We start from the raw sequence: 21,068 nt of genomic DNA, 5'->3' as shown, positions 1-21,068 counted from the left end.
CATTGCTTCAAGATAACATGTTTAATCTCTTCACTGCTTAGGTTCTTCAACTGCTACCGCTTGAGGCATATTCATTTTGTGTGCAAGAAAAACCAAATTAATTACCACATGTAAGAATATATCACAATACCAAAGCACCGGAGTAGAGGAGAAGCTAACAAGTATGACACATGATAGCTCAAGACATAATAAGACGATAAAAATAGCTTCAAGAGGGGAGAAAGCACGATATGGAGATATTGACTAGACTTTCAACCTTTGAAGAGAAGACTGGTCAAAGATCTTTCCTTCCTGCCCTCACATTTGTAGACATCTCTCCTGTGCTCTGTTCTAACCAACCAAATATTTCTATTGGTGGTCCAAAACAAAGAGTCACACAACTACGCACTTCTGCAGAGGCCAAACTGATTATCCTTGTATATGTGTTGCTTTCAGCCACATCTCTGCTAACTAATTCTGTCAAACCTGTTAGCTACCTGTCAGACCCGATTGTGTGTAGTTGCTTCATGCTTTCTCTTTCTGTGAAGCAGCTGGTAGTTGCATCAAGTAGCTGGAACTGGCGCTTATGAAGCCTGATTTAATTTGCGAGTCCAGACTAAAATTTAATCACTATGCATTGAAATTTTGTATGTTGAAAAAATGCCCAGGAGCCAAGACAAGACACTACTTGAACAATTGAACTTTAAGCTGGATGAAATAGTACGTTGGCAAAATTAGGGGACCAAGTTGATTCCAACCTACCCTACCAGGGCTAATTGACGATGCCTAGTAGCAAAGATAAGTTGCCCAATTCTAAGGTGGCTCGTAGTTATTTCCTTCCTTTTAAAATGAGAAAGCAGGAACAGAGATGAGCCATTTGTAACCAGGGGCACAAGAAACAGATACCTATTTTCAATATAATAGGTCAAATTCCTATATTCTGGTAAAAATAGCGAGTCTATTGAATTCCTGGATACCTTGCTCTTTGTGATGTCCAGAAGGAATAGAACTCACAACAAGACTTAACTAGGGCAAAACAAATTTTTGTATTACTACTTAATGAAGGTTTTTCAGAGGGGCCCATTTAAAAAGAAATTGCAAATTCTTATAATATATAAAATGAGCCTCTAAATAGTACTAACCCATCGATACACTGACGATATAACCAGTACGTTTTGAAAAGCAAAATTTTTGTTTGACCCCATTAGTGGAAAGCTCTGAACACAGTAGAAATAGGATGTTCTATATCCAATTTTGGGCTCTGACAACAGGATTAAACGCCTGCTTATGTATATAATGCAGTTTCCGTACAACCTGTTCGAACTCGAACGTTGAGATGTACTCTCACCAACCATGCATAGATACCACCTTATATCTGGGATAGTGGCCAAATTCACGAGGTACTAAAGTTTTAGAAACCAGAAGGTGTGATCACGTCATCAATTTTTAAGATCATCTTGACAACCTGAGTGGCCAATAAAATTTGCTGCTGCTTCCCAATTAGTGTCTCAAACACATTCTGATCCTTCATGTCATTTGTCCCAGTATCATTGCAATCGATTCCCAAATGGGGATTTCTCTCCTGTGACAACAGAATAAAATCAGAGCCATGAAGCTTAAGCAAAAGTGCAAAAAGTGCAGGGGCAGCCCGATTCAAGTCCCTACCTTCACTTGCTGGGATTTCACAGCAGTCAATGTGTCAATCGTTTGAAGGCCACTATTTTCAGCGAGTGCCATTGGAACAGCATCCAGAGCCTCAGCAAATGCTCTAACAGCATACTGTAACAACCAAATCAGGCCAGTTTTAATGAAACAGTAACATTTGTCTACATCTCCAGCCCTGACTTTGTGCCGGTTCAGAAAAAACTATAACCCTAAATATATACTTGATCCTAAACCCAACATCCAAGCTAGAAGAAACGCACTTGTTCAACCCCTGGGATTTTGTCAGCAGCTTCGTCTACCACAAGAGAACAAGAAATTTCTGCAGAGCCTCCACCATACACTATTGCGTTATTACAGATCAAGTTTCGTGCAACGCAAAGAGCATCATGAATGCTCCTTTTTGTCTCTTCTATGATCATTTTATTCCCTGCAAAAGCGAAAGCAATAGACATAACACTCCAATCAAGCGAAACAGTACACCTTCCAATTTAGAAAAGTTCTATGGAGATATTGAAAGCACTTCGGAAGGGAACACAAAAATCACTATTAAAAAGACGATCACACTGCACATAAGAACACACATTAGTCGACATCTTATACAACCATTCATTAGCTCTCACTATCAAGGGCCTAGAGAAAGGACTCCAAAAAAACACTGCAATAAAAAAAACAAGACCTTAATAAGACTAGAATAAATCCAATCTTACAAATGAAAATTTTTTAACAAGTGGAAGAAAGGGTAGAAGGGAGTTTTGTAAGCGACTTTAAACAAAATTAAGAGTACATAGGAGGGGCAACGGTGTTTGGGGAGGAGGGGGAGGGGAGGAAGGGGACGAGAGGGGGAACGAGGGGGGGATGGTTTTGGGTTTGGGAGGGCTTTGCAAAGCAAAGCCGCCTAAAGTTGCCACCCGGGTTTTGAAAGATTCCCAAATCTCTTGGGTAAACTCACTGTTTACTAAGCTTCGAAATCCCAACCCAAACAAGAGACAGTTCAACAAAAAGAAAGATAAAAAACTAGAAAAGAAGAACAAGAAATATGAGAAGAGAGAAAAGCTAAGGGGGTGGGCTACTAAAGAGGGCATCAACACCCAACGCTGATGTATGAGACAAGAATACCGATGGAGAGAGACACCGCATTCTTGCTACACAAATGCAAAGGACACAAAGGAAAAGAGACCTTCATCAATCGATCATCTGATCAGCTGACTATCTGAGAGACTGAACCTATGTATGATATCTGTGGGATCAACTCCGACCATTGCCTCAGGATAGAAGAGATGATGTCGGCCAACAATGGCTCTAGGTTTGGAGAAAGGCGGCATCGTTGAGGAAAGGAGTAAAAAATGGAGCACTGCTAGAGCTCAATCTTATCAGTCTATCTTGGCCCCCCTCTCCTCCTGATAGTCTCCAAGAGGTGGCTTGTTATCTGACAAGCGCTGCCAGAACTCCAATGATTTCTCTCTCCAAGTCAAATAGTAAAGAGGAGATGTCAAGGATCCTAATGTGATGCACAATTCGAGCACGTGCCTCTTTTGTCAGTCTCTGGATCTCCACTGCATTGCATCCCCTGTTGCCTCTGGCTTCAGTTACCAGAAAAGAAGACATGATTCACCTCGTGATAGGTGAGCAGAGTGGATGGCCTTCAAGGCTATCTGGAATGGTGGAAGTTTGTCCATATGGACTTCAAGTTCTGTAAACCATCTATGTAATCAAGCATACCTGATCCCCCTCTGTCTCTAGTATCTTAGACGAGGTCAAGGCCAGCCATGGTACCTTGCGCCATCCGGATGTCACGGTGCCGACGTCCCTAAATCTATAAAGATATGTGACCACCTGGAGACTATATTCAAGCTATAGAGAGGTAGCCTCAAACTCTACTGATAGGATATGAAGTGGAACCAATGGCTCATCCGAGAAAGCTGGAGGAGGCTCTGGTCCCTCAAAAATAGAAAGATCACTCTTTTCTATTCATGGAGGGATTGCAGTGAACCTCTAGAGATCACAATTTGGGGCTGATCCCACTTGCCCTCGCTGTCATTCTGCAGAGAAGTCAGTGCGACATTGCTTTTCGACCTGCAATCAGCAGGCGAGGACTGTTTGGAAAGGGGTTGCTTGGATACTCAGCATTTTTCATACTTCCCTTTCTTCATGACTTGGGGCTCGGTCGACTGGTTATCCCCTTCTTCTTGGGCACTCTCGGTCCGTCGGCAGGTGATAGAGCCATGCTCTCTTCAGGATGTACCACTTTCTCCCTTCAGAGCTTCTCATGCTTCAGTGGACACCTCTTGGGAAATTTTGGTCAGCATTTCCTCTTGGCACATTTGGAGAGCCAGATGTACAAAGGCCTTGGATGACACCCAGATACACCCATCACAGGTGTATTTGGACTGACACGGTTCACACTTTGATAGCCATATGGGCTAGCATGCAAGGCCCTTCACGGACAGCCTCTTCTAGGAGGACTGTATTTCTTCAAGTTTGGAGGGGTTCTCTCTTTTTCTCAAAGGTTTCTACCGGATTGAGATGACACTATCAGCCCCAATTCTTTCTTTTTGGCTCTTGAGCTTTTCATGCATTGCATGGTGTATCCCGTATGGAGCTTGCTCTAACGGTTTTCTTTAATACTTAATAGAAGTCTCTTTTTGCAAAAAAAAAACAAGCAACCTTCAAACTATACAATGACCCCACCAAAAAACTTGAGGAGCTATGCACTGAATACATTGCACATGGACGTAGCATCTTAGTCCCAATCTCAGCAAAGCTATTTAATGAAGCAATTTGCACCGCTTTTCCTCATACCTGAACGTAACACCATTGTCGCGATTAATGTGTTAGTGATCCCATGAGCTCAAAAAACTAAAAGGCCATTATGAACATGCATGTCATGTCTAAGATTTAACATCGACACTTGAACTTGGGTTAGCCAAGTCCCCTGGTTAGCCAAATAGGGGACAGCAATTTAGAGTTGAGTAGGTAGGCTTTCGAGAAAATCATGCTATGATGGACCACATTGTCACATAGAGAGGTATCGTTGAGGAGATTATGCATGGAAGCAAAGAGTCACATTTGACGTTTCAAGTGTGATGAAAAGCGATGCAAACCGCTTCATTAAAAATCTTTGCTAAGATTGGGACTAAGATGCTACATGCATGTACAATGTACTCTGTGCATAGCTCCTCAGGTTTTGGCTGGGTTATTGAATAGCTTGAGGGTTGTGTGTTTTTTGATATGACCCGTGGTGAAGAGAGAACAAGAGGTAGAGCGAGGTAGCTATGGAATGTTTGGTGTCGGCTAATAGAGTTTCTCATAAAGGGTACATGCGTGTGTACCAAATGATCGGAGAGAGGAGATGGGGACCTTTGCTCAAGAAACTTCAATCAAAGGTCCAAATTATGTTAAACCTCCTCATTATGGAAAATGTAATCTTTCTGACAAACTAGATGATGATATTCTCATATGGTCTTTGTCTTAATCGAAAGGTGATGCTTGGTTTCGAAGCTGAGTTGACATGCACAAGAGCTTACACTCGCCATCATATCAACTATTGCAAAAGACCGATCCAAGGGTGGTGGGCACATGGAACTATTGCTGTGGAAAAGGACTGGAGAGCGATATTATGAAGGCAACGGATGATCACGGCAACTCTATCTTCTAGTTAGAGATACCATCAATATATAGCTACATGCCTAACACAGAGACAAGTAGCATATGCAAGAGCTAATTTGTGATCAAAGTGAATCTCCTAATATGTGATGTAGGTGTGATGGGATGTGCTCCATGTGGTATGGAGTGGGATGGACAACCTAAAGAATAAGTAGGTGTGGTTTGCTTAAGGTAGGAGCAATGGGATGTAGAAAGTTGTTATATGAGAGGCAAAGGTAGGGGATCCCATAAGACAATCAACTACACTGGAAACTGCAAGGGAGAATTTTCAGAAAGGAAAATATTGTGAATTATAGACTCCCCCAATAAGTATATTGCAGGAAAAACAAGTGATTTTGGAAGAAGGCCATCTCTCCAGACCGTTCTAGATAATCAAATCATGTACTCTGTTCATATCTATGAAAGTGCGCCCGTATGATATTGCTAGACGTCATCGATATGCAACTCAAGAAAAAACTACCTCGTCAAGCAATATGATTGTGTTGTGAAAGTCAATGATCGATACCTGACAGTTTGCACTTTGAAGGTCGATGATCAATAACGGATAGAGAAATGTATGATGTCTAAATATAGAATGCAACATCTCACTCTCCTCTTTGAGCTCTTTCACAAGACATGAGGTCTCTATGAAAAAGTAGCAAATTGCAATTGAAGTGTCTCACAAAGATGTGCTCCTAATCAAGATCCATAACAATCTACCGTCTAGACACGTCACTACATAAAGATCATCCTAGTAAGAGATCATTGGTTGGAGCTACCAGGCACCTTGATCCCTGCCGACTCTCTAGTCTCGTCGCGATAGGTTAACTCTCATGTGTACCCACAAATTGTAGTAATCTCTCTAGTGACATCCACGATAGGTTGACTCCCATGTGTACCCACAGACTAGTAGTAGTGGGTGCTCTGGGTTCTCTATGTAGAAGAAGACGTCTCATCTTGTATAAGACTCTAGGAAGTTTCTTGGCTCTGGCCACAAAGTTCCAAACGTTGCACACATACCTAGATGAATCCAGGAACATTCCCAAACTCATACTCTAAAACACAACATAGTGCAGTTTCAATCTCATCATAGTCACTCACAAGGTTGAAAACCATAAACTCCATCATCCATAGCAGGGACTAGCTACTATGACATCCCCACTGACATCATCAGCGCCCAACAGTGGGTGTAGACCATAGTATAAAAATATGCTCTCACATACAAATCCACACACCCACACATACTTAAGCATCCATTTATACAAAGTCTTCATATTGAGTTTCTCTCGGCACTCCGGAGGTGAAGGGCAGACTCAGCCATGACGAAGGCTAGCACTAAAGGAGAAGGCAAGTCAAAAGGTAGTCCAAAATCTTTTCATTCAAGCTACAACTGCTTGTGAAGTCTAAACGTTTTCATTTTAGTCTCTCCCCAACGAGCATCTAAATCTAAATCTAAATCTAGCTGATAGGGCAACACACCTCTCTAAACGTTGCACGTTTAAGTCTCATAGAACCCTCCCTCCCTAGGCGAGTATGTCAACAGGCACCCGTCTAGATCAAGAGTCGTCTCCTCTGTACCACTACCCACTTTTCGGGTACATTGAGGTGGTGAAACCTTGAAAGTTAAGCTGAATGACAGAGCTCCATTTGTATTGCTTTGAAGTTTGCCTCCTCCGCTTTGTGACCTTAGATGGGAGAGAAGGGGATTTTATGATTAATTTTAATTTTTAGATCACATTCTCACTTTCACATTTAGAGAGCCGCCTCCAACTACCTCCTTCCTGCAACCATTCGCTTCTGTTTTCGCCTCCTCTCAGCCATTTACATCACCTAGGGCCTCCACAGCTAGGCTACATTCAAGTATTCTAGGCGCTCTTGGTAGCCTCCCTGCCTGTTGGTCGGCTCTTGGTACAATTGAAGAATATCTATATCCTATCAAATCTTGGCTGTTTTCAGTGCTCAAGAAACCTCAATTGATGGAAAGACAAGCATCCTTATTGATGAAAACCATCACATCCTACCCCATGCCACTCTTATTGTTGAAGATCAGGCCGAACCTGAAGCGCCACCTGAGATACATGCAACCACAATTGAGGTTCACGGACTCTCTCTTGAGGAGCATTATGACTGGGATTCTAGGCACTATATGATGTGTGTTTTTGTGTAGAGTTAATAAAGGTTCTCAGCCTTGAGTTGTCCCTCTAAAATGAATTATTTGGAGTCAATAAGAGGTACTCTGCCCTAGGTTGTCCCCCTAAAATGATTGTATGGTTTTCTACTTTGGTATGATGGTATTGACCACCTAGTTCAGAGTAAGGGGGGGTGACGAGCGATGGTCTACCCTTGCGGATCCTAAGCTAACTAAGAAGTCACTATCACACAAGAGGTGCTGGATAGTTTGACTTGCTCTTTGCAATATTACAGTGGACAGGGGATCGGTCTACTCCTTACGTGTTGAGTCACACACTCTTTGCTCTGAAGGGGGATGCAAGAGAAATCATGCCTCCTTTTGGATTAGCCATATACCGGCTAACAACTATCACTGTAAATGCAATGTCTGGTCTAGTAAGAGTGTGTGTGATGTGTTGTACTAGGAAATCTAGTAGAGGTTTTATGTGTCAGTGCCACGTGTCACCATGGGAGGTATCACAAATCAACTTGGTGCTAGTGTGTGTGTCTAGCCTATAAAGGCTTGTACTTCACTCGTCTCATTGATGATGATGAATGAATGAAAGCCTTCCATGGAGTCTACCTTTGAGTATCATTTCTTCTCTCTCTAGCCTCTCTCCCCCTCTCACGAGGGCATGATTTTTTATGCTCACATGAACTCTCTAGGGACAAATGAAGCCCTTGGGAGCAACCCAAGGCATGGGCTGCCACATGGCAAGCCCATGCAAGCCCCACTAGAGCGGCTCTAGGGACAAATGAAGCCCTTGGGAGCAACCCAAGGCATGGGCTGCCACGTGGCAAGCCCATGCAAGCCCCTTTTGGAAAGGAAGCCCAAGGAAGGCCTACAAAGGAGGTCTCACAGAAGTTGGCGCCTCCACGGTCACAATTCGTACAACGGTACGAGAGGGGTAATCAATGCGTTTATTGCTGATGGTATGACGACGTACGTAGTTCCAAGCACGGGCTAGTACAGACGGGTACTAAAGCTTAAGTACATGCTGGTACGGAGTAGGTACGAAATCCCAAGTTTCGACTGGAACGGGCTGCAAGAAGCTAGTACGCGACTGGTACAGATTAAGAACAGGAACCTTTGGAGCTCCTACAGGTATGTTTGGTATGCATGGGGCTGGTTTGACAAATCCTCTAATGGGTAGTGGTAATGCACGACAGGACGAAGGGAATGCAATTCAACCTCCATTTTTGTAGCCACATGTGTATGATAATCCGGCACCCAAAGGGGAGGTAAAACATTACAAAGAGGGTGGTGCAGCAGTGAAGTTTGAGACCTTTAATGGGCTCAGGACAGGCTGAAGGCTTTAACTTTTGTGCAGCAGTTTGATGCAGCCTTCCCAACAGTGAACTTTACTGAGTCATCTAAAATGCGAAAGGCAGCCACCTTCTTGAAGGAGAATGCTCTAACGTGGTGGACAAATTAGCGCTCCAAAATAGAGCACCCACAAGTTGGATTCAGTTTAAGCAGGTGTTTTCAGCTACTTGGTCAACCACTACCTTTGAGGTAAATGTTATGACAGCATGGCACGAGTTGGATGCAGCTCACTGTCATAACTTGGAAGAAAGTTTTGGGAAGCTCTCTTGCTGGTCAGCTCTTATGGGCATGTGCCCTTGTCAGAACAGATTGAAAAATACTGTTGTGGGCTGCCACAGGAAATCATTACTATACTAAAACAAGGGTTACCAACATGTCTCAACTTATTGAGAATGCTACCACAGCTTATTCATTATTGTTGGGAAAAACCAGCAGGTATAAAAACAGTAAGTCTGAGAGTTTCAAGAAAGCTCAGTAATGAAACATCATATTTCTGCGTACTTAGTTTTTGCGAAGGATACTAGATCTGATGATCCACAATGTGTAATCTCTAAGCTTGATAAAGAGCGGACAGGTTTCCTCAAGTCTCCGCAGTAACCATTGCTTACCACAGTGAGTTGGATGCAATGAAGGACCATAATGCTCAAAATGAGGATTTCTCAAGGATTTATGATCAGCGGCAATACCATTATACTCTCACAGATGGCTTCATTATGATGCATGGACACCTTTGTGTCACAAAGCAACTAAGGTCAAAGGTTATAATAGAAAGTCGTGCTCCACCGTATGCAAGACATAGAGGCATTGATGCTACGGGTTGAAGCAATGGAACACTTTTTCAATTGGCCTCTTGTCTACTTGAGTCCTAGAGACATAGACATCGGCGCACCCCTATCTCTCGTGATACTGTCCCAAAACGCTCTTTGATGTCACGCAATACGGTCTCCTTATGTCATCGCATCTCAATCAGATAGACACCAAAGCAGACCCGATCTTGGAGGTGGATCAGTCGAGAGGTCTAAAACCGTGTTCCTCTTGAAAGAGACAATGTTATCATCCTTGCACCTCATAGTAAACGGGGCAAGTACATGGGAAATACTCATCTGTCTCTATCTCTCTCAACAGTCTGCAAATCCTTTGCTCCTGAGGTGTACCTATGGCTCTCCCTGCCTCAATCCTCAGCTGATGGGATGAGACCCGCATCTGTCCAATGGCAATCCTGAGGGCATGGAAAGCCTGTCCTCCACATACTAGGGTTTCATAATCACTCCATCCTCCAACACTCCCAAGAAGCGGTCATGGTAGAACCGGGTCTTGGTGGTTGGTCCCCTCCCATGTCTGTGACGTATAGAGCTTGATAGATCTAGCCATATAAGAAAGTTGACCTCATTCCCTAGGACCAAGGGATTAGGAGCATCCAAGTTGTAGTGAAAGGGGGAGACACATACCTTGGCTATCAAACCATCTAGAAAAGTGTATGTATCAAGCCGAGTGAACTCCGCTCTCAAGTAGCCGTATAGATGACTCTAGTGCTAGCCTCAATAGTCTCCCAGGTAAGACCCAAACCCTGTCAAGGTAAGTAACCGTCTGAAAGATAGCACAATCTCGAGCAGTGTCATAGCAAACTCTGCCTGTATGATTTAGTAAGGGACCGAGGGCGGGCTTCGAACCATCTTAGATCCCGTAGTCACCTACAACCTCTCGAAACATCGCCACTCGCTCACCCCCCAGAAGGGCGCTACGCACGTGGTTGTTGGTCTCACTATTGTATCAAATAGCCATCCCTTCGTCGGGATTCTAGGAATGTGCCCGAAAGCACTGCCACTCTGATCGAGCTAAAGCTCCCGACCCTCATGTGAGTCATGCCTTGGCAACGTGGATCATCGTGAAGACTGACCCTACGAAGACTTAGGTAGGTTTAAGACTGTACCATCTCCACTGGCTCCCCTTTGTAAGTGAAGCTATGTTCGTGAAGTACTGCTGAAAATCATAACCTTGGTTTTGCCAAGGTTGACTATCAAGTCTCTCTCTCTACAAGACATCTAGGTGTCTCCGTAAGCTTGTTGCTGAGAAGGATTACCAAAGGCGAGCTACAAAAAGCGAGCGAGCCAAAAAAAGCGAGCAATAAAAATTTATAAATCCCCCATTTCAGTAGCAAAAAATAATAACTTATTCAAAAGTCCATATGTTTCCTCAATGCTAGAAGGTTAAATATGCATATAACTTTTTGAGCCACTAACACTAATTTCACATCATCCATGAGATAGTTTGTATGTTCAATTTCCAATTCATTGTTTGTATTAAAGACAAACCCTATAGTAACCGCAATCAAGTTCTCTCTTTCCACTAGAGTAATTGAGATCATCAATGCAACCTTCCACACATGTGGGGTGTTTCCAAGGACTCATTGCATGGATTAGTCTAGATTCCATGCATCTTTTTAAACTCTATTCACTCTTGGAATGAAACCCATGTTTCTTTGTTACTGGAAAAATATCCTTCCCTAATGATTTATTCTTACCTCCCACTAATCTAACCAATGCAACAAATTAACCACAAATTCATATTTTGGTGCATTAAATTTTACTAGATGGTGCACAAAGACATGATAATCATCTAAAGTACACCTTGCCATTTGATTTGATATGTAACATGACCCTATTTGGACTTGTAAATCAAAAGATACAAGGATGTGAAAATGTCCTCTTTTGGGCCAAAACAGGGAGCGCATATCCCTGTATTTTTGCAAGATGTCAACATATGATTTTTTTGACCCAAAAGATGAGTTTTTACATCCCTATATCTTTTTATTGTCAAATATAAATGGCATAATGTTACATATCAAATCAAATGACAAGGCATGATTTAGATCAATATCATGCCTTTTTGCACCATCTAAAAAAATTGTGTGCATCAGAATATGAATTTTGTGAAATTCTGTCCAATTTTTTGCACCAAGTTTAAAGCAAGGTTTCCCATAATGGGAAGCGAGAAGACACTGTCTATTTTGGCAAAAGAAAAACCCAATTTTAAAATCCTCTACCTTTTAATTGCACTCTGGGGATCACTCTTCATAAACCCATAAAGCATGTGCAAGCAAGCATGTATTAAAAATTACCCCTATTCTTGCAATTTACATTTTGTCATGTAAATGGTTGAACCTATGTATGTGTTTACATTTTAAAATATCTACATATATAAATTACATTAAGTTGCTATTTTATGAATCCCCTCATGCACACAAACAACATGTAAGTCCCCCCACTAAAAGATACCCCTCAATGCACAAAAGTGGTATGTTACATGTTTATGAGTGAGCCCCCAAGATAATTCCCAAACCCAAATGGAGTCATGTTACAATAGTCCTTAACTTTAGACTACTCAATTTCAAGAAATGTGACACATAACCACTCTTTTGAATACTTTATACTTCAAGCAATTATTTTATAAAAAACTTAGATTCTTTCTTTGCTTGCTTGATTTTCCAATCACTTCAACTAATTGTCGCTCGCTTTTTTGGGCTTGCTCGCTCTTTCTCGCTCGCTCTATTGACTGCCTCGTTGCTGAGGAAGATAAAGGAATATGTCAGATGCATACAACAGTATCTGTATCATCAGATCGGCCAACATTGATCCCTCAAAGTCCTCATAAGACCGATGGGTCTATGAGACGGTGAAAAACCTAGCACTAACGAGCAATGAGGGTGGGGCTACTAAACGAGCATCCACACCAATGCAAAATGGAAAAATACGAAATGATAGTATTATGTACAACATTGTCATGTCAGTGGTCGACTACATATCTATCTCATCATCATCACCATCATCAGTGGTCAACCCGCTGTATGAGCTGTCGGGTCACTGACTATGGATCACGATCATGGTAAACGCTCGTCTCGTGGGTGTCCATGTGACCTGGCAACAAGAACTCGGTGATAGAGCTCTGAGGAGGATTTGCTAAGGAAGAAGTCTGCTCCTATCTTCGGGATCGAAGTATCCTCTCGCGATGCCTAACTACCTCCCGCCAAACATCTATGGTCTGGGTAGGAGAGCAATCAACACAAAACCCCAAAGCTATCTCTAAAGAGGCCATAGAAACGCCCTTGAATCTCGTAGTAAACAGGGCACCTGAAGATGAAGTGCTCCTCCGTCTCAACCTCCTGCATGTCAATTATGTCCATATGCCCCTCTCCATGGGTGAGTGTGAGTGTGAGTGTGTGTGTGTGTGTGTGTGTGTGTGTGTGTGTGTGTGTGGATCCGAGCTCGTATGAAACCCCTTTTGGATAAGGGCTGCTCCTCCAAAGCCTTTTTTAAAAGTCTCCATGCGGATAGGCGAAAGGAGGATATTTGCAGGATCAAGAAAGCTGATGGCACCTGGACCACTTCCAAATCAGACCTGGAATTGCAATGTTTTAGTCACTTTCAGCAGCTCCTTTCTTCTCCACCTGATCATTTGATGCAAGTAAATGCAGCCAGGTCTCAATTTCTTATGCATGTTCAGCCCATAGTATCTCGGGAACAGGCCCTTACATTGGAGCAGCCTTTTATGCTTAGTGAACTGGAAGATGCTTTGAGTCATCTACGCAAAAGCAGCTCCCCTGGTTGGGATGGACTGACTGTTGAATTCTTCCGTGCATTTTGGGGTGATCTCAAGATTACTCTCCTTCTAATGATCAATCATGCTTGGGCAGAACAATCTCTACCTCCATCCTGGAAACATGGCCTTGTAAAATTGATTCCCAAAAAAAGGTTGTGTGAGACGATGGCTGATTGGCGGCCTATTTCCCTCATGCCTGTCATTTACAAACTCATTGCTAAAATGATTGTCCTCAGGGTTCGCTTCCTATTGCAAGCAGGACTTCATCCTAGGCAGTATGGGTTTGTCCCCAGGAGGCAGATCACTGACAATATCTCCAACGCCTTGCTTGCGATTGAGTATGCTAAATATTCTAAACAAGATGTTCTCATTCTGCAAGTAGACATTGCGAAAGCTTTTGATACTGTCCATTGGGATTTCATCTCTCAAACTATGCAAAAATTGGGATTTGGCTCTCGACTTGTCCACATCATTTACTGGCTTTATTCTCATGCCACTGCACAGTGCTTGCTTGGTGGTGGGTTGTCAAGAACCTGGACTATGACTCGCTCAGTGAGACAGGGTTGCCCTTTCAGCTCCTTACTGTATGCCATTGCTACCCATCCGTTACTCTTGCATATGGACTATCTGGCAGATACAGGACAGCTTCATGGTTTGCAAATTCCAGGGGCAAAGTCTTTTCTTGCACAGGCCTATGCTGATGATTCATTCTTCATGCCAAGGAATTCTCAAAGTGATCTTTCTTGTTTGATGCATACACTGAATGACTTTGGTATAGCTGCTGGACTGCATATCAATTTTCAGAAATCAAAACTTCTAGCTTTGAAAGAAGCTGATTGGCATGCACTGTTTTGGCCAGGCCACATTATCTCTTCCTTTACTATTGTCAGACATCTCGGATACCCCATTGGCTGGAATATTACTCCGCAACAACAGCTCAAATGGGTGCTTCAAAAGATCAATAAGAAGCTGGAATACTGGCATTTGTCCACTTGGCCTCTACATGTTCGACTCCGGATAGTACAGTCCATCATTATGGCATATGTGCAATTTTATCTGCCTCTTCTTCCTTGGTCTTTCAAGCATTTGGCTTCTTATATGTCCCAAGCTATGGAGATATTTTGGAAAAGTAAATCTCTTAAAAAAGCTTTGAGACTACTACCTATGCTGTCTATTTGTTCACCCAAGACTCATGGGGGGCTGAATATTCTCAATCTCCAGGTTCATATGTTGGCAAGAAAGAGCACTATGATTGCTGATTTTTTTCAGCAAAACCAACCATGGGCTATTATGTTAGCAGCTATGTGTGGAAACATGGCTTCCCATGCATATGGGCATTGGATTACAGATCACTGGGAAGCAGTTTTGTCTAATTTTCAGGGAAAAATTCCTGGTTGCCCTGTTTCTACTGCTTTTATTCATGATTGGAAGAGAATTCTTTCATATGCAAAATGGACAGGTGCTTCCTCTCGTCATGGCAACTCCTTTCGATTGGAAAGCATCCATTGGAGCAAGGTGTTTGCATCGCCTCTCGCTTTACAGGCACCTATCAAAGCATATAATCTCATGAAATTGGGCATAAGATTTGTTGGTGATGTTGTGGATCAACAAGGCTATACACTTTCATTTCCACAAGCTTGCAGGACATTTTCCTTGGGTCTGCATCATAGATCCATTTGGAGAACACTTTCAATTATGATGCAGCCATTTGTTCCGGTTCCTCCACTGTTTGCACAGGACAGATTAATGGACTGGAATTTGACTTCCATACCTCCTGCTGCATATACACTTTCGATACACAATCTGACTGCCTCGAAGGTTTACAGATTTCTTCTTCCACAGCCATGGATTGACAAGCATGCCAACACTCTTTGGAATTTGGATAGGCCTTTATCTTGGTGGCAATCCCGTCTCATGAAAATCTGGAAAACCAAATTGCCATTGAAACAGAGGCTTTTCTTTTGGAGATGTATAGTGGGAGCCTTTTCCATTGGGGTGAAATTGGCAGCTCGCCGCATTGCTTCTCCTTTCTGCCCCCGTTGCTCTCATCCCCGCGAGACAGTTCCTCACTTATTATGGTTTTGCCCGCACTCTCGCACATTGATCACTCAGGTTTCTCATTTACTGCGGCTTCGGTTCCCTTCTATCAGATTTGGGAAACTTTTCTGGATGTTTGGATGCTGCTCATCTCAGATGTCTCCTTTACTCCTTTTCTTTCATTGGACTCGCTTTTGGGTATTATGGACCATCTGGACACAGAGACTGCACTCTAGGATGGGTCAACAGTTTCCTCAGGCATATATTTTCTTCAGAATGTCCCTTAAGCAGTCTTTACATGACAGTATTGCTGCAAGGGATTTGGATGCTACTTGCCTTGAAGTGTTCTCTACTTGTTTTTGAGTTCTTCTATTGGGCTCTCTTTCGGAGTTCTTTGCTAGTGTGTGGGAGACCTCCCATATTGTAAATTTATGAGCATATAAATACAATGGATTTTACCAAAAAAAAAGTGTGTGTGTGTATGGAGGTGTAAAATGCCTTTGAAACAAAGACTTTTTCATGACCGGCACACTGTCAGTGGGAATCACACTTGCCAAACGTCACATTGCTTCACCCACTTGCTTACGGTGTCATGCTCCTTCATAGACTGTCCCTCATTTGCTTTGGCATTGCCAGTCTACTCGGAACCTCCTGGGGAAAATTTCAGATCATCTTCGCCTCCGTTTCCCGAGTCACATATTTGGGAAACATTTTTGGTTATTTGGCAGATTTAGGACACCTTTATCTCGATACTCACTCTTTTTCTCATGGGTGAGATATTGGGCTCTTTGGACAATCTGGGAAGAGCATAATCTGGCATACTTGGGCCGTCAGTTTCAAAAGTCATATGAATCTTTTAGAGCCTCATTGCGGCAATCTTTATATGATGCCTGCCATGAGGGTGATATACATGCATCTTGCATTGAGCTTTTCTTTTTATGCTTCTGATCTGTGGAATACTCTCCATCTTGGAGACTTTCCCTCTTGTAAAGTTATGACAATATAAATACACTGCACTGGATTTTACCAAAAAAAAGTGTATGTGAGAGTGTGTGGTGTGTGTGTGTGTGTGTGTGTGTGTGAGAGAGAGAGAGGGGGGTGTGTGTGTGTGTGGATAGGCTCCTGTTTTTTTTCTCGGCCTCCCTTCCAGCTCTGTTGCAGTCCGCGACCCTGCTCCTGCAACCGTACAGAACGTACAGGTATCCGTACAGGCTGTACGGCCCTCCGTACAGAAGTTCTTGGTAGTTGCACCTCTGCTGCAGTCCGTGTCCCCAGTTTGTATCCATACAAAACGTACAGTTGTCCGTACAGGCTGTACGACCCTCCGTACAGCAGTCCTGGTAGTCATGCTTTTTTGCGCTGATTTCTGCATGCTCCTGTTGCACCCTTCTGCTAGCTTGGCGTTTTCTTCAAGTCTCCCGTCACGTCCTTTTGCAAGTTGGGTTTGGCTGTACAGAAGCCCTTCCTTTCTCTGTTCCTTGGCTGCTCGTTTTTTCTACCCTCTCTCTCTGTTTTTGATTCTATTCCCTTTCATATCTGTAATTCTTTCTTTCTACTTCCTGTTCCTATCCTATACTTTTCTGTAGTGTGTGTGAGACTCTTTCTTCTTTACTTACTCTATACATATTTCAGTTTCTTTACCTCTTCTCCTATTCAGAAAAATGGCAGACTGTCCATATGAAAAGATGTTTCAAAAAGAAAGATCAGTCCAAAGCAAAAAGCAAAAGCAAGTCATGGGTCAGGATGACCCCTATCGTGCCTCTGCAGAGGCTCAGCTTGTATATGAGGTGATGCACGAATGTTTTGAAGATACTAGAAAAAGTTGGAAAGATCCAGTTCCCACCACAGGCATCATGGTGGAAGTGGATGATATTTTTGATCCAGTCAAAGAATATGCCAAGCATGCTGTCATTATCTTTTCTCCAGGACGTATGCCTGCTGCTGCAAATGTTGGTAACTGGTTGACTAAAACCTTGGGTGGTTGCTATGTCAAAAAAGTTCACTAATTTTCTTGAGCGGCTGCTCCTCCCCGCTCCCTTGTTGCCCCCTCTCCTTCAGTCCCTCCCTCTGCCTCAGCCGCTCCCCCTCCCCCACCCTCAGCCTCTCCCCTCCTCCCCCTTCTCTCCCTCTCAGCCCACCCCCTCACCTCTCAGCCCACTGCCCCCTCCCCTCCTCTCCCTCTCAGCCCGCCCCCTCCTCTCTCAGCCCACTCCTCCCTGCCCTGCTCCCCCTCTCCCTGCTCCCTCTACCCCTCTCAGCCTGCTGCTCCTCTACCCCTCTCAGCCCGCTCCGCCTCTACCCCGCTCCCTCTTCCCTACTCCCTCTACCCCGCTCCCCTCACCCCTGCCTCTACCCTTGCCCCCGCTCCCCTCTCCCACACCTCTACCCTTCCCCTCGCCTCCTCCCTCCCCCTACCCTTCTTCCACCTCTACCCCTTTGCCCCGCCTCTACCCGCTCCCTACCCCCGCCTCTACCCCCCGTCTCTACTTCCCTCTCCTCTACCTCCTCCTTCCCTCTCCCGCTGAGCTGCCCCCTCCCCTCTCAGCCCGCTTCCCCTTCCTCGCTCCCCCGCTCACTCTACCCTGCTCCCCCCCCCCGCTTCTACCTCAGCCCTCGTTCTACCCCGCTCCCTATCCCCGCCTTTTTTTCTTTCTTTTTGTCTCCCCCCTCTTCCTTCTCCCGCAACGTTTTTTGGAGCGGAAGGAGCCCCCTTCCCTCTCAGCCCGCTTCCCCTTCGTCGCTCCCCCGCTCACTCTACCCTGCTCCCTCCCCCCGCTTCTGCCTCAGCCCTCCTACCCCCCTGCTCCCTACCCCCGCCTTTTTTTCCTTCTTCCTGTCTCCCCCCTCTTCCTTCTCCCGCAGCGTTTTTTGAAGCGGAAGGAGCCCCAAAAATGTCAAAGTTGGCCTCCTCACCTTGATTGGCGATGGATATTCCGTCAGCCAATCCTACTCCACCTCCACCGGCCGCGAAAACTATTACTTTTGCTAAAGACGAGTTGCAGCAGCACAAGAAGGACGTAGAGATTGAATGCTCTACCACGTTGCTAGCACGCATCTGCGGGTCTCACCCTTCCAAATCCCAAGCCAGAGACTGGATGCTTACGGCTCTCCCCCCAGACCTCACTCCACAATTGTTAGATGTTCGTCTTCTGGGACGAGGTTCTTTCCAGGTGGTTTTTGACACTCCAGAGGCTGCGAGCACTGTGCTCAAAGTTGAGTTTTTACACCTCAGACACAGGAAGATCTTCTTTGACACCTTTGATATTGGTTTCGACCCAGTGGAGGCAAATAAGGAAATCTTTTCGCTCTTCATCAGATTTCCCGAGCTTCCCTAGGTTTACCATCGACTTCTTTCTGTTATTGGGGATCATTTTGGCACAGTTGCCGAGATCCCACCCCTCCCTCGGTTGCCATTGACTGCAACAGAGGCAACCAAGGCTGATGCGGTACCTAGAGTTAGGGTCCTCTGTAAGGATCCTAACCTCACGATGGACCATGTTATGATCCACTGCCCGGATGGTTCCTCTTTTCGCCAGAAAGAGAGATTATAAGCAGGCAAGCAGGACCAGTGCAAGATATGCAGGACCATTGGACACTTTGCCAGGGATTGCCCCAAGAAGAAGAAAAGGCCCAAGAAGCCCTCTGGAATAGCTACCGCCCCACGGCCTCGACAGGGGGGTGGTACAGGTCCAGCACCTGCTCCTCGAGCTCGACACATGGGTGGTACAGATCCAGCACCTGCTCCTCAACCTCCGCATGGCGGTCCTCCTCAGGATGGTGGTGGTACAAGTCCAGCACCTGCTCCTCAACCTTGACAAGGGGGTGATACAGGTCCAACACCTGCTCCTCAACTTCCACATGGCGGTCGTCCTCAGCATGGTGGTTTAGCTCCTACTCGCCAGACTGCTCCTCCACTGAGCGATCCTTTGATACCGCCACCTTCTACCTCAGTTGCCTCACGACCATCTACCTCAAAGACACCCGACGCATTCCAATGGGTTCCGGTTCGTGTGAAGATCCCTCTTTTAGTTCACGAGCGTACACTAGTGGACTCTGCTTCACCTCGGGCTATCCCTCCAGTCTCACCTCGCACAGTGTGAAACGTTGAAGCTTCGACCTCCTCCCCGGTTGCAACTTCTCCCCTAGACCCAGCGGTGCCAGACACTCCTTGAGGCAGTAGAGGTCTCCCCGGCTGGGCAGACAATCCTGACTTCCTCCCTTGGATAGGGGGAAGGGGATGGTTTACACTATTGATCAGAAGGGATCCTTCACACTCCGGTGTCTGGCTTGCTTCACAGAAACTCATTTTCAGCCCTGGCAGATACTTCAAATTTCCCAGAGGAGAAGTTTGTGCCCTCTACTTTTGGTGAGTCAATGATTGGGTTTCCTGTTGACAAGGCTACTTCTTCAGGTGGCAGGGTTCTTTCCCCTATTGATTTTCCGCCACTCGGTTCCATTCCTCGCTCTTTGAGCAGGAGGTCTTCCCCCGTTGAGGGTTTTGTTTCCGCCACTAGGTCGGTTAAGGTGTTCCACTCTACATCCTCCCGTCGATCAATATTATTAGTTGGAACATACAGGGCCTAGGTGGCGTCCCACATCGCCGTCGTAGACAACTGATCCGCGATTAGCTTCATCCACGTGTTACTGGGGGTTCCATTGATATCTTATTTATTCAAGAGGACAAACTAGATTCTAGAGATTGTGCCAAAGTCAAGCAAGTTGCTTTCTGGTCATACTTTTTAGTCGCCTGCCTTGGGCACCAGGAGTGGCACTTCTATTTTAGTTTCGCAATCGGTTCTCCCCTTAGTTGTTGGACACGGAGTCATTATTCCCTCTAGAGCTCAATGGATTATTCTCTTGATTAGAGGACGTAAGGTTGGTTTCCTTAACCTATATGCCTCCAACATTAGAGGGGAACGTGTCATTATGTCGAAGGATTTGCTCTCCTAGGCCCCCATTGCAGATTCATGGGTGATTCGAGGTGACTTTAACATGGTGGATCGATATGCAGGAGGGCCTTTAACATGGTGATTGGAGGTAACTTTAACATGGAGGGCACTGGACAGAGGTGGATCGGTATGCATTGCTGTTGGGGTTTCCACTTCAGACAACTTTCCTGTTGTGCTGGCTATCTTAGAGCCTCACTTGAGAGGCCGGTCTGCCAGCATCAGGATTCAAGATGCCTTGTACACAAAGGAGGACCTTACAGAGGCAGCCCTACAAATATGGGTTTCTCATGTCTAGGGTGGGCAGCCATTTCCATCACATTTAGGTGCTGCCCTTTCTGGTATTAGCGACTTCTACCTCTCAATTGCTTGTACCAGGAGACAAGATATTCTCAGACGTGAGATTGGTGTTCGCCAACAGTTAGTAGCTTTGCAGAGGAAGAGTAGAAACGGCCTTCAGATGCTTGGATTTAGGAGCGCCTTGCTGCAGCAAGGGCTCATCAACATATATTGCTTGATCAGAGAGCTTGATCAGAGAGCAGAGTATGCCTTTCATGCACCGGAGTAGCTTTGCAGAGGGAAGAGTAGAAACGGCCTTCAGATGCTTGGATTTAGGAGCGCCTTGCTGCAGCAAGGGCTCATCAGCATATATTGCTTGATCAGAGAGCAGAGTATGCCTTTCATGCACAGGAGTCCTTCTAGATTCA

At 44.8% G+C, this 21,068-nt stretch overlaps 1 protein-coding gene across 1 annotated transcript in view; it reads right to left on the bottom strand.

The window, feature by feature from the left end:
* Window positions 1-1,062: 1,062 nt before the first annotated feature.
* Window positions 1,063-21,068, bottom strand: part of LOC147905229 (TCP-1/cpn60 chaperonin family protein) — an 81,035-nt gene continuing 61,029 nt past the window's right edge. Inside the window, exons 7-9 of the mRNA XM_087394279.1 lie at window positions 1,905-2,071; window positions 1,645-1,758; window positions 1,063-1,561 (exon numbers count right to left, since the gene is read on the bottom strand). Coding sequence (XP_087250405.1) covers window positions 1,391-1,561; window positions 1,645-1,758; window positions 1,905-2,071 — 452 coding nt within the window. The 3' untranslated portion in view covers window positions 1,063-1,390. The remainder of the gene's footprint in view (window positions 1,562-1,644; window positions 1,759-1,904; window positions 2,072-21,068) is intronic.

This window comes from Dipteris shenzhenensis, chromosome 1 (genome assembly GCF_047967505.1).
Source record: "Dipteris shenzhenensis isolate YYH24624 ecotype China chromosome 1, Dip_SZ_1.0, whole genome shotgun sequence".
Taxonomy (NCBI): domain Eukaryota; kingdom Viridiplantae; phylum Streptophyta; class Polypodiopsida; order Gleicheniales; family Dipteridaceae; genus Dipteris; species Dipteris shenzhenensis.
This window is presented reverse-complemented; position numbering and strand designations above follow the sequence as displayed.